The 18,173-nt window shown below is 34.5% G+C and overlaps 2 protein-coding genes and 1 long non-coding RNA gene across 4 annotated transcripts; 1 reads left to right on the top strand and 2 right to left on the bottom strand.

Annotated features, from left to right (window-relative positions):
- Nucleotides 1-652: 652 nt before the first annotated feature.
- LOC113235336 lies at nucleotides 653-2,780 on the bottom strand. The gene has a single exon (XM_026471011.1). It carries the CDS (start codon nucleotides 2,759-2,761, stop codon nucleotides 686-688), a length of 2,076 nt encoding a protein of 691 aa, XP_026326796.1. The 5' UTR covers nucleotides 2,762-2,780; the 3' UTR covers nucleotides 653-685.
- Nucleotides 2,781-10,639: 7,859 nt separating this feature from the next.
- LOC113235451 lies at nucleotides 10,640-12,801 on the bottom strand. Its single transcript, XM_026471138.1, has one exon. It carries the CDS (start codon nucleotides 12,799-12,801, stop codon nucleotides 10,795-10,797), a length of 2,007 nt encoding a protein of 668 aa, XP_026326923.1. The 3' UTR covers nucleotides 10,640-10,794.
- Nucleotides 12,802-14,233: 1,432 nt separating this feature from the next.
- Nucleotides 14,234-17,216, top strand: LOC113235049. Of its 2 annotated transcripts, none has more exons than XR_003310840.1 (3): nucleotides 14,234-14,329; nucleotides 16,813-16,951; nucleotides 17,039-17,216. It is a non-coding gene; the product is annotated as an uncharacterized LOC113235049 (long non-coding RNA). The 2 variants fall into 2 exon arrangements; XR_003310839.1 differs by having other exon boundaries at nucleotides 14,255-14,326.
- Nucleotides 17,217-18,173: the final 957 nt, after the last annotated feature.

The following is an 18,173-nucleotide window of genomic DNA, read 5'->3' as shown; positions in this document are numbered from 1 at the left end:
CTTGTTAAAATATACACAGAATATCCAAAATTTCAATGAAACTTTGATTCGAGTTCTTTGATTCAAAAACGCAAAATACTATTCCCATGGATTTTATAGACGATTTACATAAATCAAATAAAAAACTAATTTTGAACGAAGACTTCATTCATGGCCAAAGTCAAACGAAGTGGAAAGATGAATAAACTTCACAAGTGAAGCCTGCAAGTTTGTTCAGACTACAGTTGTGTCAGATTTCACGGGAACTGGCGCTTAACACAATATTATGGAACGGCAAAACGTCAAGTTAGCATAACGCTGTTTAACTTTACCCTGTGATAATAAAATCCGAACAACGTTGACTTTCGCTAGCTCTCTCACCACGGCTTGTGCATTCTAAATATTAAAGACATTTTACTGTCCTATTCCAGTGAATACCTTCGTCGCACATTAGAATATTTCGATGACAAGTATTCGAAATATTAAACAAATACCTAAGCAGGTAGGTACCTACTAACTTTATTAAATAAACGACAAAGCCAATGCTAACAAATATTACTACTGTAAAAAAATAATTTCCGAAGTAATCCTCATATATTATATATTCACGTATAATCAATTATGACTTTATGTAAATAAAGAAAAGTGAAGTAACAAGCTGGTTTTAAGTAAATAATAATTAATGGTTAGTTTTAGGTAAATTTATTTATGGTTCAACAGGTAATATATTTAATAAATTTGGATGTTCTTGAATTAATCTTATTATCGACATTCTACGTTTATTCAATAATTTATTGATATCTGTTTCGGAATATATTGGCGAGTGTCCACAAGAACAAAAACATTGCTTTTGTACTGGGGAACTATCAGAAGTTAGATCCTCTATTGAATATTGGGCTCCTACATTTGAATGAGAAGTTGCTGCTGAAAATGGTAACGGATCAGCTATTATATTTGAGCTTATTGACTTTGGTGGAGATTTGGATTTATAGGAAAACTTTTCACCGTGTATGGCGTTAATCTTCCTGTAACTGTCTTCATCAAAATCATTCGGAAAAAACAAATTCCAGTTCAATTTTTTACAGCTCTTTCCGGGACAGTCTTCTAAACGTTGAAAATTGTCTATTACATACGTTTCATTTGATGGAGTTTTACCGCACTGTTCGTTAGAAGAATTATTTTGTATTATAAATGTCTCATGGTCTTCGTGTGAACTGAGAGACTCATTCGCAGACTTAGATATCTTTAGATCTTCAGAATAGAAACCGAATTCATTCGAGGACAAATCAGTGTCCAAATAATGTATTGGAGGTGACGTCATCATCGTAGATGAAGGTGCCGTTGATGATAATGACGAATCTGGTGATGAGTTTGTCAACGCTGCAGACTTAGGTGAACAAATAACTCCTTCCTTACACGTCCATCGCTGAGAGTCAAGCAATTTTCGTACTTCTTCAATTTTTTGACATTTAGCATAAATGAACTGTCTTTGTACTCTTACATATAGTAAGTCAGTGTTAGTCGATAATGTATCTTGACTGCCATGTTTATTAATTTCAGGTAAGTGTCCTGTCTCGATCACAAAAGGATCGCCTTTACATACATTCACATTTTTTTCACATTTTACAAACTTAAATGTATTATTGACTTCTGCTCGATCAATAAGTACTGATGAAGTCTTTAATGGATTCTTTTGGATTTCATTAAGCTGCAAGATAACAATTTTTTCTAGATCCAACAAAAAAGTCGATTGTTCTGGAAGCAATTTAAGGCAGAAACTAATAAACTTTAAAAATAATTTCATAATTTTCTTTAACTTTTCTTGCCATTTCAAATTTAATTCTGACATTGATTGCTCCAGATATGGTTCCAGCAATTCTTGTTTTTTTCGAAGTTTTCTCAAAGTCTGTGTAATTTGTTTATTGTGGTAATTTTCCAAAAGAACCTGTTTCACTTTGCATTTCTTTCTTTCAATACACATGACGTACATGGTGCTAGTAATCTTGTTAGATTCCATTTCTTTATGGAGCGCATTCAAAGCGTCATTTCGATCGTGGAGTGCTTTATTAATTGCTATATTGCTTTTGCATTGTTCATTGTGCAAAAGTAATTTGTAATAAGTTTTTAATTTGTTTACTTCGATCTTATACTTCTGTTGCAATATATTGTTTACGTAAGACTTATGCTCTATCAGCCGTTTCTGTATTTGTTTATTCAAATCGGTTGTGATGACAGCATTGATTTTTATGGAAACCATTTCTACTTCATCTTTAAGGTGGGCTTCCAGTTCTTGCAAAGATTGTTCAAAATAACTTGATATTTCATTTTGCATCGTGCGGTTTTTCTCTAAAAATATTTTGTCGTAGTTATCTTTAATTCTCTGTTCGATAACTTCCTTTTCGTAATTTTTAATATGAGTCCATGCTGCGTCTTCTTCTTCCTTTAGACTGTCAACGAAACTGTCAAATTTGGTACGTTCTTTTGTTAATACGTCTTTTCCAATCTCCAAAATACCTTCATGGGTTTTGCCTTTTACAATCTTAGACGTGTAAGGTGGCTCTAACTCTATGAACTCTTCTAATATATCGCTGGGTGAATGCCACAAGTCGGGAAAGAGATCATCCAGCTGTCTCAATATTTCAACAATCGGCTTTTCATTAGTATTTGCTTTCTTACTATCAACATTTACATCATCATCATCAAAATATATACCAGCGTAAGTGCAAGATAATCTGTCACCTTGCTTTGATTGCGATTTATTTGGAATAACATCTTTCGCCATGCCATATAAACGTATGTCAAGGGTATAAAACACATAGAGTGTAAACAGTATTTCGTTACTGTTTACTTGTGTTTATGTGTGTTGTAAAACATTTACTAAAATATACAATTTAAAAAATCCATAAAATTGTTCCAAAATACCTTAGAGAATGGAAATTGGTTTCCATAGTCTAAGGAAAATACTGATTTAATGACATTAGTTGTCATACTCATGTTAAGGAAAATATTTTAAACGTTATTAAAAAGATTATCCCACAAAAAGAGTATAATACTTTGTTCCAATGATCTTATAAAATATTGTTCTAATCTTAGAATAATAACGCATAGAATGATAGTTTCATATCAAACGAACTGTCACAAGTAAGGCAAAAACCAAATTCATGTAGGCGTAAGCAACTTGTATCTACGCTCGTCGGCACGCACACAAATATACAAATAATGATGCCATGGAATAACATTTCCCTCAAAAGTGGGGAAATTGTATCTTGCTTAACTCACCATTAAGTTAAAGGTGCCTACAGATTTGCCCAACATTGTCGATCAGGTGCCTACAGATTTGCTCGATTTTGTCGATCGTTACTGTCGATCGACAATGTCGATCAGGTGCCTACAGATATGCTCGGTTTTGTCGATCGTTACTGTCGATCGACAATGTCAAGTGACAAGAATTTTCAAAAATTCATTTTTGATAATCCTTATACTAGAAATGGCATTTATATCTGAATACACGATGACGGACACGACTCTTCAAATAAATGCAATATGGGTATCATTTTCGAGGTATTTGGGGGTGCTCATTACAAATATGGCACTAATTTCTAAATCCCAGATGGCGGGCACGATTTTTCAAAAAAATGCTATATGGGTATCCTTTTCGAGGTATTTGGGGATGCTCAATGTGAATATGGCACTATTTGTAAATCCAAGATGGCGGGCACGATTTTTCAAAAAATGGCAAGTTGGGTATCGTTTTCGAGGTATTTGGGGGTGCTCATTACGAATATTGCTTTTGTTTGAACTGTCGTGTCTGCCATCTTGGATTTAGAAATGAGTGCCATATTGGTATTGAACTTCCCCAAATATCTCGAAAAGGATACCCATATAGCATTTTTTGAAAAATCGTGTCCGCCATCTTGGATTTACAAATAAGTGCTATATTCGTAATGAGCACCCCCAAATATCTCAAAAACCATACCCAACTTGCCATTATTCGAGAAATCGCGCCCGCCATATTGGATTTAGAAATAAGTGCTATATTCGTAGTGAGCTCCCCCATATACCCCGTAAACGATACCCAGAATCAAAATCAAAATAATCTTTATTTCATAAGTAAGCATTATTACACTAGAAATCGTCACATTGGTTAAATCTACCGCTCATTCGTAAGGCAGATTCCCCCGAGAAGTATGAGCAAGAAACTCTAGGGGTTGCTCTTTGTAAACAACATTTGTACGCATTTAACTTGCAGAAATGGAGGTTAAATGTACACTTACATTAGAATAAAAAAAAATCTGCAGCCATCGGGATATTGCCTATTCTCAAAAAATTACGTAATATAATTATTTTGAAACAGAATAGCAAAATTGGGAGAAAGAAATCCGTTACTTTGCAACATTTTCGTGTCTTGTTGCAACGAAATTAATTTTCGGTTTTAGTGAATATTTATATAAAAATACGAGTTGAAACGCGTTACTTCCTTGTGGAATGTGATGTTAGTATCTATTTTATGTTTGTCTGACGTATTTTTACACTCATTTACCGCACATTTCGTCATTTTTAGCTAAAATTTTGGAGCTGTTCGCGGTGCAAGTTGACCTTGAGCACTGAAGGCCCGCCCGCTCGTGTAGGCCCATTGGGAGCGCTTCAATTTGCCTCACTTGGCGTGTGCGGACTAGGTTTGTATGCGTTATTATTCTAAGGTTCTAATTAAAACTCAAATTCTAAGAATTTTTTAGTCTGATGTCTTCATGGACGTATCTATAACATTATAGTATATTGAAAAATGTCTAAAATAAATTTATTGTAGCTTTCTATTGTTTTGTATAAATTGATGCACCTGTAGATAACATTGTTTACATTTTATCGCCAATATTTACAATCGGGAAACTCTGTGTCACTTTATAACAGAGCTCCAACAAGATTATGTTTAATTAACCAACAATCCTCTTGTTTACAGATTTATTTGAGAATTTCCCTGGTTACGTGTGTCTTACCTATGCAGTAGAACTTTATTGCGAGTTTAAATTAAGTTTACAAACATGTTTGAGATGTAGGTAATGAATGTACTTACTTTAGGCATATATTTTTAAGATGTGTAGGGATTTTTTAAACATACTATGTATATAACAGCACTCGTTCTAAATATGTAATTATAGTTAATTTCTTTATTTGGGTGTAATGCCGTCAGTGTTATTTACCTACTCAGTTTATTACATTTTATTTGGCATTTTTGCTTTTTGCAAAGTTGAATGGAGATATCATTTTATAATAAACATTACTTAAAGAGTAGACTTGTAAAGACTTAATGTAAACATGTCTTAATTAGATGAAGAGAGTTCACATTGGCACTGAGGCAAGTGGAATGTCATAAGTCGCGTTTCGCGCACTCACAACGGGTGACGACATAATAAGTTAACTTGTTACGAACTGTGTAAATTTACCTTTACGCCCGATGTGCCGCCCGTCCCTACATTATTCTTAGCTAACGGTGTAATTTATATGATTGCGTAGTATATGTGGAATTTGGAAATTGTTACCTCAATTTACTCTCGCATCGTGTTGTTAAGTCATCGTTAAGCCTGCTGCTGAGACCAAGCACTGACTGGTTTAATGGAGTGTTATTAAAAGAGGATTACTAATGAATCTCATTGATTGCTTTTGTGTTGTTATGGATACATGAAAAACTATGATGTCAAAGTGTTCAATAAAACTGTTGAATTTTTTGTTTGTTACAATTTTTTCCCGCTACAAGTATTAATTATAAGGGCATTTCTTCAAGATAGGCTAAATTCTCTGACTGCGGTGGTCGATTCTTTCTTAATTTCAGGAAAAACGTAGAATAGGAAGGAAAAAGAACTCAAACTTACATAAAATTCCGTTACATTCTTAACAGTTAATGACACAATATTTGATCCACCGAATTCAGCTACCACCGAAATCAGGATAATTTAACAACAGGCATAATTTTTCTATAAAATATTATAAAAAAGGCAATAAAAACATTCAATAGTCTACATAAACATTCACTAATATGACTAACTATTAAATCAAACTTTAAAAACTAATATTTCTACAAAAAGCGACAAGAATAACGCAAACAAATTTCACCTTACGACTATTAATTAAAATCTATTTTCCGTTTGGCTGTTCAGCCTTTTTTCAATCACACAAAGTGTTTCCGTACCTCTTTAAAAAACAATTAAGAAGATACGCAATCTATAGCTACAAAAGCAATCAATATTTTAATTATTAATATCTTTCATTACTTTTTTACACAACGAGATAAAACATGCAACTTCAAAATCTTTTCTTACCGCTTTTTCTTCGCTTACCGCTGTCTATCTTTTTCTTTAAACCTTTCATATATAATTACATCGCTTTTTATCATTGCTTTTCCAGCACGTTCCTTCATCTTCTTGATTACTTCTTGATTACTATTTTCTGTTTTGATTTTCCTTGTATATGTTCTGTGGGAAGCAAGATGTAAACTTGCTGTGAAAATCAATCAAAATATTAACTAAACATTTGTATGAAAAAAACGTTAAAAATTCTTGCCTTTCAAAGAATATGGCTACTACGGCAGTTTTTTCCGACTTCGGTGGAAGCTTTTCTGAGTTCGGTGGCATAAAATCCACCGAATTCAAGGCCACGGTCTTACGTCGAAGCCTGTGAGGGCGCGTTCCCACCATGTCGTCACGTTTTATTATCGTTAGACGACTGTTGTGGCTAGCCTGTTCCCATATCACGACTATCTTTCGTGGACGATTTTTTATCTTTGAACGACTGTCGTGGCTAGCTGTTCCCACTAGATCGTGACGACAATTTTACACAAATTTATTTAAAAACAAACAGAAGCGAGCAGAGGGCGCGGGGTACGAGAGGGGAGGGCAGGGAGCAAAATACGTGCGGACAGCGATAAATAAAACGTGACGACAATAGGAGCTGCGACAATCTGTCGTCACGTTTTTATTGTGACGTTTTTTTATCGTCTGACGACTGTCGTTCTAGCTGTTCCCACTGTGACGACAGTTTGTCGTTGTAACGATAAAAAATCGTGAACGACAGTTAATCGTGTTAATTATAGTTAATATGTGAACAACTTCATTTAAATATACAAGCCACAACACTGTAAACTGCACGACAATCTGTCGTCACGACATAGTGGGAACGCGCCCTAACGCAGAGTAAACTAGGTATTGCGATGAAACTATTGTCTAGTTTATTGTGAAATTCAGATTGTACTGTCATCTAATTTATTATACGTGAACTAAAGTCGTATATTCATATATACGGCTTCAATTTTGAGAAAAATGACACTCTGTGTTGGATTCTGCTTTCGGGACACGCCACGGTTGTCAGATTTTCAGGTATTTCGGATCGTTTTTCTCTAAGTCCGAAAGGTTTATTGGGAAGATTTTAAGCTCTCCAAATAGCTTTCGACCAGCACTATACACTCATTTTTAAAATTTTTGTTTTGACAAATAAGTGGAGTTTAGTGCTGGACACAGATAATTGTGACTTTGAAGAAATGTCCACAATGTAAAGCACATAGTACTGATGACGTTATTACGCAAATTTTGTATATTTTATTGATATAATTTAAAAAAATACAAGGGTATAATACTTTTGTAGGTATTTAGACAATACAACCAAAAATAAAACTGCGATCCATTGGAAAACTTTTATATTTGTGTAACGTGTTATATGATTTATCGCAAATTAATCCATATTCTTCGTGGAACTTTAGTATACAAATAGAGTACAGCAAACAAGAACAAATGAATATAGTTTAGCGAGTAACCGCGGTGATATGGGAACGTTTGTGATCTCGGCGATGTTCACACCTGCCTTAATTGAACTCGCGAGATATACTGTTGCATTGTGCTGATACATCTTGGATAATGTGTGACATCCGGAAATAGCTCCATATTAATTTAACCTATTCCAATGTTCAGAACTCAATTTGAACTTAACTTGATATATAGTATGTATTAATACTATATTGTAGCACCTAGACTACATAAATCTAAATAAATAGGCACTCTATTTAGATTTCTGATACACACGGCAGGATGTCAGCCATCGTTCTGAAAACAAAAAGCGACGAACCACCAAACAGTATTCAAAATCTTGTCAAGCCAGATATTATGAGATAAGAATGTTTTAAATTCCTATTAATAAATGTTGTAATATTTTTTTAGACGTTCTACTTATTTTACCTAAGTAGAAACGTTTTTACAGTGAAAAGACTTAAAACAGATTATTGAATTTTGTGATACCATCAGACTGGACGAACAAGCCGTGGGCTTGGTGATAAGCGACACGCCTGTCCATAACAGTTGCAGTGCCACTTAGAGCTTTAAATCATAAAGGTCTGAGAACGATATAGAAAAATTTTTAAGACTGATTTTCCAAGTACAGATTGCGTGGATTTTAACGCCATAGATAGTGATATTGTTGGTATAGACTTTGTGGATACTTCTTCATTTTTCTTGTTGTAAACCTGATGATACTGTTACTTCCTTTGATAGTTCGAACATTTGTTCATCGCTCATTCCTGCTGTTAAATTGCTTATTATTGATAATGCTCGTGCACTCGGTTTGGAAACCTGAAATATAACGTTTAGTTTTTTACTACGAGTAATCTGAGGTACATGTGCCTAACTGATGTATTTTGTTGATGGCGATGTACTAGTATCACAGATGATATAATACTATCTGATATACTTACATTGTCCTAGCTAAAAAACTCTTTTTTTTTAAATAATATTAGTGATATAATAAAATAAAATAAAATAATAAAATATAATATGTAAAATATCGAGTTCTTAGGTTTTCGCGATTGTTACACATAGGAAATGAAACTATTTTTCCGGATTTAAATCGCGTATATTTGTTTTTTCAAACAAACCTAGGTTTATAGGTATATAGGTTTGTTTGAAAAAACAAATATACGCGATTTAAATCCGGAAAAATAGTTTCATTTCCTATATATGTAAAATAATTATATATATATGGTTAATTTATACAGTATAAAATAAACATTTTACAGCATAAATATACTCAATATCAGTATATAAATATACAATAAACAATACATATATATATGTATAACAAATATACCTTATATATATATATATATAAAATAATAAAATAAGTGACGAGGCGAACAAGTCGTGCGCCTGGTGGTAAGCTACACGCCTGTTCGTAACAGTTGCAGTGCCACTCTCAGCTTTAAATCGCAAAGATCTGAGAGGCACTACCACTGCACTCGTCACCCTGAGACATAAGTTGGCAAGCCCCATGTGCCTGTGATTTTACCAGCACCCTTACCCTTCAAAACCGGAACACAGTAATGCTGACATTACTGCTTGGCGGCAGAAATAGGTATCGTGGCAGTACTTCCCTGGCCGAACTCTACTAAAATATGTATATAAAATACTTACCTATACTGGATTTGTACAAAATACCTAGCAATAGATTGGTATAATGTTGTAGATTTGTACTCTGTCACCATTGTTATGTACTGTAAGTAAGTAATAAGAAACTTTAATTGAAGCTGGCACCCCACTTAGATTTCAATTCGTTGAGCGACCAAGCTGATGGCCTTTGCTACTCGTTGCTTTGAATGTGGCCCCGTTCGCATGCGATGCATTTATTTGATGGGATGTAAACACTAAATACATTGATATTTTTATTTAGGACTCTTTTTGTACAAGCTCGTGTAATGTACAGTGTACAAACAAAAAACCAAAGTACTTGATTGTGGAAGAAATGTTGTCTCGTAATTGAGAGTCGAGAGTTCGAACCCTGTGGTGTCATGACTGTAGACGGTGAATGAAAACATCGTGATAAACTGCACGTCGAAGAAGGTTCACCAAAATCCCCTTAAGTATAATGGATTGACAATAATACTGCACACATGCAAATGTATGAAAATTAGGAAAATAAAAATATCAGTGTTTCCCGTTGGTCAGATTGACGGTCAGACAAGACTAATCAGTGGGATTTTTTTCCTTCGGGGCAATCAATAACACTAACTACTACAGAAAACTACTGAAACAAATCTGTTAATGAAGCTACACAATATGTGTGAAAAGTAGAGGAAAAATTTAAATAAAAGTCTTCAAGCCAAAAATATTAGGTATCATCATACTTTCTTATATTTCCAAAATACGCCTGTTCTAACTAGTCCCTATATACCAGCTGACCCCCTGGTGGGGACAAGTGATTTTTTTCCACTCTTCCCTATCACACCGTCACTGCCTCAAGTAATTCTTGTTCAGTACAGGACAAATTCTGGATTCGACAGATTTTTGTTACTCTGTATAAATACACCAAATTCACGTCAACTAATAACAGTCCAATAGAGTAAAAGACCTGGGCTTGATGCTGACGCGTCGATTGTGTAATACGACGATTCGCTGAGTAGCCGACCTCGGCACTGGGTACGTCTATAAAATTAACTACAGACTATGGGCATAATAAAAAAAAGATGAAGCGATGACTGAATGAATGAATTAGTTTGAAAAGTATTAGTAACGCTATTCTAGTAATGGCCAGAAGTGGAAAATAGAAAGGTTAAGTTGCTTGCAAAAATAACGAAGTGAAAATGAATATATTACTTGTACAGTCAACAGCACATCACGCTTTACACTTTTGTTTGAATATCACCTCTAGAGCATAAGATGGCATAAGATCCGTCAATATTTAGCTTGATAATTATGCTGCCGTCGGTACTATATGAAGATAATAAAAATAGGTATTTATTTAAAAGTACTACATAATCTATACAAAAATAAAATATAAGGTAGCTCATGCATGAGCCTTAAATGATTCATCAGTAAAAAACATCTCCAGAAGTCGAGGATAATCATGAACCAATCTTTGCAAAGATGCCTTCCTTTTAAACAGAGTTTCAGTTAGTGTATCAACCGCAGTTTTGTTATCAACGACTCCAAATTTTAACTTTGAACTGTCTGCATATTGGCTCAGGCAAGGACATTCCAAGTCAAGCGTTTCCAGTTGTATACTATCTTGGCTTGAATATTGTGTTTCCACGTTAACAGTAAAAGTTTTAGTTGCTTTAAATGGCAAATCCTTATGTCTTGCCATATCGGTTGCTCTAATGGACTCTGGTGGTGTTTCCATTTTGGGCATGTCACCAAGAATCGTCTTCACTCTCGTATAATTCACTTCATCAAAATCTAGATAAGATGCTAAGTTTGGAAATGACAACCTTTCTTTAAAACCTTTGCATCCCCTAACAGGGCATTCATGCAATCGCCGAACGTCAGGTATCAAGTATGATTCGAAAGATGATTCTGTACTTGGTTGCAGTGTCGGTGTAGAACTATGAGTTTTGAGACTATCACTTGTACTATGTGATGTTGATGTTGCTATTAATGTTGTTTTAATATTGTAAAAATCTGGATCATGGCACTTGCAGCGTTGGGATTCAAGAAACTTTCTTACTTCTTCCAGTTTTTGACACTTGGCGTAAATAAACTGTCGCTGTACTCTAAATGACGGCAAGTCAACTTTAGAAGGAATAGTTTCCTGGCTTCCATAAGGCGTTAGAATCGATGGTGTTAAGTCTCCTTCAATAACAAATGGTCCACCCTCACAAGTCTCCTGTTCTTCGATGTTTTCATGAAACTTCAATAAATTTATAATATCGTCTTCATTCACAAGCATAGATGGTGCCATTTCAGGATTCTTTTGAATTTCATTTAATTGCAAAACAACCAATTTTTCTAGATCTAATAAGAACGTGGTTTGTTCTGGTAAAAGTTTTAGACTAAAACTAATAAACTTTAAAAACAGACAAAGAATTTTTTTTACTTTTTCTTCCCATTCTTTGTTTAAATCTAATATAGTTTTTTTTCTCTCTTTAAATTCGTTCAAAATTTGCTGCTTTTCTTCAATCTTTCTTAGTTTTTCTTTCACTTCTTTTGAGTAAAAGTTTTCTACAAAAAATTTTCTAATCCTGCATTTTTTTCCTTCCATGCACATAACATACATAGTGCTAGTATTGTTACCGGCTTCCATCATTTTGTGAAAAGCTTTTATGGCATCATTTTGATCACTGAGACCTTGATTAATCATTCTATTACATCTATATTTTTCATTATGTAAAAGTAATTTATAATAATGTTTGATTTTATTTATCTCTTCGTCGTATTTTTTTTGTAATATTTTCTCTAAATTACATTTTTCTTTTTTTAAATTTGTACGTATCTCTGTATTGAGATCATTAAGAATTTTACAATGTGTACTCATTATTACGGTTTTCACTTCATCTCTCATATGATCTTCTATCTCCTGTAGACTATCTTCAAGAAACTTTGAAACTTCACACTGCATAGTTTTTGCCTTCATTAAAAATATTTTATCATATATATCTTTCACTTTCTTTATAATAAGCGTTTTCTCTTGTTCTTGAATATGAGCCCACGCCGAATCGCTTTCTGCAAGTGAACTAGCAACGTATTGAAGGAACTTGTTGTGTTCGACTTCGATGACACCTTCACCAATCTTCAGAATACCTTCATGGGCCGTTCCTCTTGTGATTCTCGATGTGAAGGGTGGCTTCAATGCTATCCAATCTTCAAGCATAACGTCACTAGGTGAGCGCCACTGTTCTCCAGTGGGCCGTTCCTTCTCAGGAACTTTTGGCTTGACAAGGTAAGTTTCATGTTCTTTTTGATGATCGTAATCACAATAGTCATCATCAAGATAAGTTTCATTATAACAACTAATGACTCGTTTATCATGCTGTTCTCCTAAAATTGAAATAATATGTGTAGGATTAGGATTCATGGCTGGTATATGTATGATACAAAAAAGTTTATCGTAAATAGTTATATAATTCTAAAATATAATTGAAGGTAAAAAAAATTGAAGAATACATTTTGTTTTTGTTTTTCTTCGTTTCCCAAGGAACAGGCGACGGTCAGTCACCATACTGCCTAGTCATTTTCTCTTTTTCTTCAGTACAAAGAATACAAATAATAAACCACTCTTCCTTTTTTTCTTCTTTGTTGGCTTTTTCCGTTAAGCGTTTCAGCCACTTACAAAACGTTTAGACTAAATTTGTTCTTAAAACTTGGAAATATATTTTTATTTTATCATAGTAATTCGTAATTTCTTCTTTTTCTTTTAAATGTTATGACCCCATCGAAGTAATCGATGATTTCGCCAATGTCAAGTTGAGAAAGACACGTTTTTACTCAAAAATTGACCGGTGAATTTCGAAACAATTCACTGAGAAATTCATAATTTAAGTTGTCTAGTCTCTTTATTTTCTAAAGTTAAAAAATGACACTGAATAATTCAAATTAGAAAAAAAAATTAGATGAATTTACAGAAAACAAAAAACCTTACGTATTAAAAATAATTTATTAATATAAAGATCGAACACTTAGAAAAAATTTCTTCGATCAGGCCAGATTCGAATCGACGTCTTCTACCAAACTGTGCCAGACGCTATGCCAACTAAGTCACGGAACGAACCAGCTGACCTCACAAACTTTTCTATGTGCTTGTTGTCGTATCCTTGTATTTGGTTTTTCAACGATTTTTTAGCCGTAGCGCCATCTATGAGAAATCTATGAAAATATTTTGTCATCCAGTTAGATACCTTTACAGCTACTAGCCTTGGCTAGAGATGTCGTTATTCAATGTATTAAAATTTTTATTGAATTGATATTCAATTATTTTTTTATGTCAAATTACTCCACTACTTTGTTATATTAATGCAAAGATCGAACACTTCGAAGAAAAAAAATATTATGCAGAATAAGTTGCATGTTGTTGTGGTGAATGCCATATTATAGTGTATTTATAAGAAATAGATATCATACTATGTTACATGTCACCTAATCTATGTCTAGTTTTGTTTTAACTAAATAAATTTAAATAAATGAAAGTTATTTATAATCCGAAATAAAGCTTAATAAATAAGCGATTTTGGCAAACTGCCATTTAGCCCCCAGTGGAAACAGACTCCCGGAGACAATGGTCTTTTAAACAAATAAGGTAGATGTGTTACAAGGGTCCGCGTAGTGGGGATTCGAATCTCAGTAAAATGGCCGACCTTACAATCAATCTGCGTCGAGCAAAGAGACGATCCTGACGTTTGTAGAATTGCGTCATTATATTCAAATTTCAAGAAAAATAGATGACGAAGATGAGGAGGAATGGGAAGAAGCTCAAGAACAACCTAGCGCATATGAAAGCCTGACGGAATCGTTCCCGGAGAGCCCTCAGCTGCGCCGCTTCGCTGGGCAATGTCACCCCCAAGCTCACCGAATGACTACGGCTTCAGAACGACGCCGGAGAGAATGTGGTGAATGCCATACAGTGTATTTATAAGAAATAGATATCATATTGTGTTATATGTCACTCAAAGTATGTCTAATTTTGTGTAACTAAAAAAACCCTAATGTTTCGGGAATAAAAATATCTCTCATTCAGTTCAATTGTATTGTAAACAGTTATATACTTTTACAATATAATTGTAGGTAAAAAAAATAAGAATACAAATAGTAAATCAGTCTTGCTTTCGTAATTCAAGTTTTCTTCACTTTCTGAAGTTAAAAAATTTCATATTTGAAAATTTGAAAACAAAAAATCTTACAGAATTTAAGTAGTACTTTTTCAAAATATATCAGAATACTTTAAGATTATCTAAGACAGTAATGTATGCTCACTCAAGACGATTTTAAGAAAAAAACAAAGCTTCAAATACACAATATTTTAATAATGTGCAGAACAAGCAGTATAATATAAAAATATTTTGTATTTTTAAATGAATCACTTAAAAGGGATTGAAATATTTATGTCTAAAGTTTCTTTTCTTAAGGTTGAATGCAATACGTAAGGTGGTAAACGAATTTCAAGAGCAGAATAACAGTCAGTATGGTAATTGTGTACGTGTTGACGGCCTACCTGTGATTAGCGGCGGTGATGGAGAGCTCTGCCCGCGCCCATGCAGCTAGATTTAATTAAATACTTCCTTCAACCACCCACATACTATTTCAACTCTAGTACTTCGCCTTATCTCTCCCATTGTTGAAAGTGCCTTGTTCTAAATGTTCTTCTCAAATTTTGAAAACGTGAGACGGTTGCAGAACCAACATTTCAATTAATAATTAACTGCCTCCCAGTCCCAGGTTCGATTCCCGGGCCAGAAAAATAGTTATATGGCCTACATTTATGTCTCTCGTGAGTTTGGGTGTAATTTGTGGTTCTCTATGTGTGTGTCCATGGCACCCGCGACTCAGTGTGTCCCTAGTGCGGGGCTATGTTGAGTGTGTGCGTAATTATTTTTTTAATAATTTGAAGAAAAGTAGCTAATGCCAATTATTATTATAATCTTTATCTAAGTTATAAACTATTTAGCAAATGTGACTATACTAATAAAGTGCCAGATACCAATTACTTGATCTCGTTATCTATATTGTGAGTACGAGAGTAAAGAAATTCGCGCAAGGGCACTACCGAGACCATCATTAGGTTTAAGGGTGTGATGTATATATATTTTTGTAATATTCTTAGTGTTTAAAATAAATAAATAAATAAATAAAAAAATAAATCCAGACCAGAGCCAATTTAAAAAAGTTTACTTCCCAAATTGGTCCTACCGGAAATCAAACCCAGGCTTCCTGATTCAGCGCCTATAATGGGCCACCTAGGTCGTCAAATATTTTATTATTAACTATTGGCTGTACTACGTTTTGTCACTGAAGTATGTATAATTTAAATTGAAATTACCGAGACAGTGAAACTAAGCACAGTCGCTACGGTAAATTTGTCCACCGTACGATACTCCTAGCAAAAACAGTCAATTTTGCGCTTAATACCGCACCGTATAGGAGCATGTGATAATAAATTACGGATATATCTCGACTCCATTCTCATTACGGATGCGGCAATGTCCGACGGAGTTTTGTCATAACTCAGTCTCGGCTGAAATTATTTCCGCTGGGTCTGATGAGAAAACTAGAGGTGGAGAACTCGAAATGTAAGTATTCGAGCAACAAGCCGTGGAATAACGACGGGACATATTTCATTCTTAACGAAGTTAAATTTCCGGGCTGGTCCTGTAAGAGCGTGCGTAACTCTGATAAAAGGCAACCCGCCGCAATACCGATTTACTATTTGTATGACATTCGGAGAATACAAATGCATTTAATACATTTTCGATCTGCTGAAATAAAACTCAATTTTATTATAGTCTCCAAACACATCGAATTACCTGACGTGGCCAAATTATAAAAAAAGAAGACATAAGGTAAGAAACTACTCACTAATTCCAAGCATAGTGAGAGGTTATCCAAAACTTTCGATGTTTTGACGTGCTTACAATAAAACAACAGCCATAATTCAGAAACTGGAAACAAGTTGGATTGTTTTCTACACATCATATCAGCAAATAAATCTTAGACCCGCTTATCTGGCGTCAAACTTAATTCCCATGCATAATTCATCGTCGATCGCGGAAAGGAAAAGTTGGGCAACTCGCTACAGGCCGACAATGCTGACACCCTTCTAACTAATAGTTCGACAAAACTCCGCACGCTTTATTCTGCACAATAAACTGTCGACGACTCTAAAATTATCTTTTCACATTTCAAACATGATGTTTAAATTCTGGATTTTCGGGATTGATGAATGATCCTAACAGTGATAATAATTTATTCTTTTGTGTATCTCAACTCTCTCCGTTATTATTCAGATTTTCTAGGAAAAGGTATAGCAATTGTAAACTGGGCGATGCTTCGTCACGGGCGCAGGCGGCACGTCTCCTACAATATTTCATACTTACAGAAACAACCCGTGGAATAGAGCGTCGTTACAGCGTGCCGCAGCCAGATAAAGATGCTTTCACGTGCTTCTGTCTAAATCATCCGTTTCAATTTTATTTGCCAACTTGAATAATGTCGAGTTTCAACAATGGTGACTGTACGTAAGTAAATCGTAGTTTTAATTAAAATATATACATTCATGTTATTATATTTGTACCAAGTAACATGCATAAATGAGTCAATTTCAGTCGAACGTGTCTAGTTGGTAACCAGTGTTTACTATCCGGAGAAATAGAGCAGCGTTTAAAAAAGTGTAAAACCAACAGCAATTTCGAGTGTGGCGGCAGATCTGGTTCAGGCAGGTAATACCAAGAATTGATTCGACGTCAATCTCACGGGCACTCCGACCGATGACGAACTGCACTCGCCAGTTCCAGCACTCCGATAACAGTTTTCATTTCTGCAAAATTTTCGTATCAGACACAGAACATGATATATAATCGATGTCCAGTGCATTTATCTTTCTTTTTTATTCCTAATTCGTAAACATGATCGCATAATTTCGTAAAAAGAATATCTCGATGACCCGCTCGATGGTCAAATGCAAACCAAAAAAACTAAATAAAGTCGTATCATAAGTTCCAACGAGTATATATAAATAAATTCTAGATAAAGGTAGGTGTGCATAGACGTGAATGTTGTTGTTTGTTCACAACATTTAAATTCAGTAGAGCAAGTCCCAGGAAAGAGTTGTATTTGTCCACTGTACCTAAACTCACACACGGAATTGTAAATTTATTCGTCGGTTTCTCAACTCTGAGGTAGCTGCACGACGTCTCAAAAGTTTTTCGGAGACAATTTGATTACATCAAAAGGTATAGAGTTGTGCTATTATTTATGCTCACTGGTTGTACTACTAAACTGCAACAAACAAGAGCTACATTACATAATGATGCAAAGCAAATTATTTTATAAATTTGAAGATCTAACGTAATTTCGAATTAACAACTTCAAAATGTAAAGCAAAATTTTACTTCAATGCCAAGAAACGTCTTGTCTTGGCTTGACAATTGTTTTGCTCATTTGTTAAAGGCAATGTAATGTGAAATCGGTGATTGCTTGAAATTATACGAATATCTATAAGCTCCGTATGATGTCCATTCTCTAACCGACGACTGTGGAGGTAGCGGCGGCCGTGTATCGGCGTAGGTTGTTATTGCCGTCTGACACGACATAAGGTGTTGCTTATAATTTCGTTGGTGTAAGATTGCGCTGTAATATAGGGTAAGGGCTGCTTGAATTGCTGTATTTCCTTAATAGTCTGCATTTACCCTCGCCGACAATTTCTGACAAGAGCGTGAGCCAAATTGTCGCCTAGAGGAA

This window comes from Hyposmocoma kahamanoa, unplaced genomic scaffold (assembly GCF_003589595.1).
Source record: "Hyposmocoma kahamanoa isolate Upper Pololo Valley unplaced genomic scaffold, ASM358959v1 87, whole genome shotgun sequence".
NCBI lineage: Eukaryota > Metazoa > Arthropoda > Insecta > Lepidoptera > Cosmopterigidae > Hyposmocoma > Hyposmocoma kahamanoa.
The sequence above is the reverse complement of the archived record's forward strand: the minus strand, read 5'-3'. Positions and strand labels throughout refer to the sequence as shown.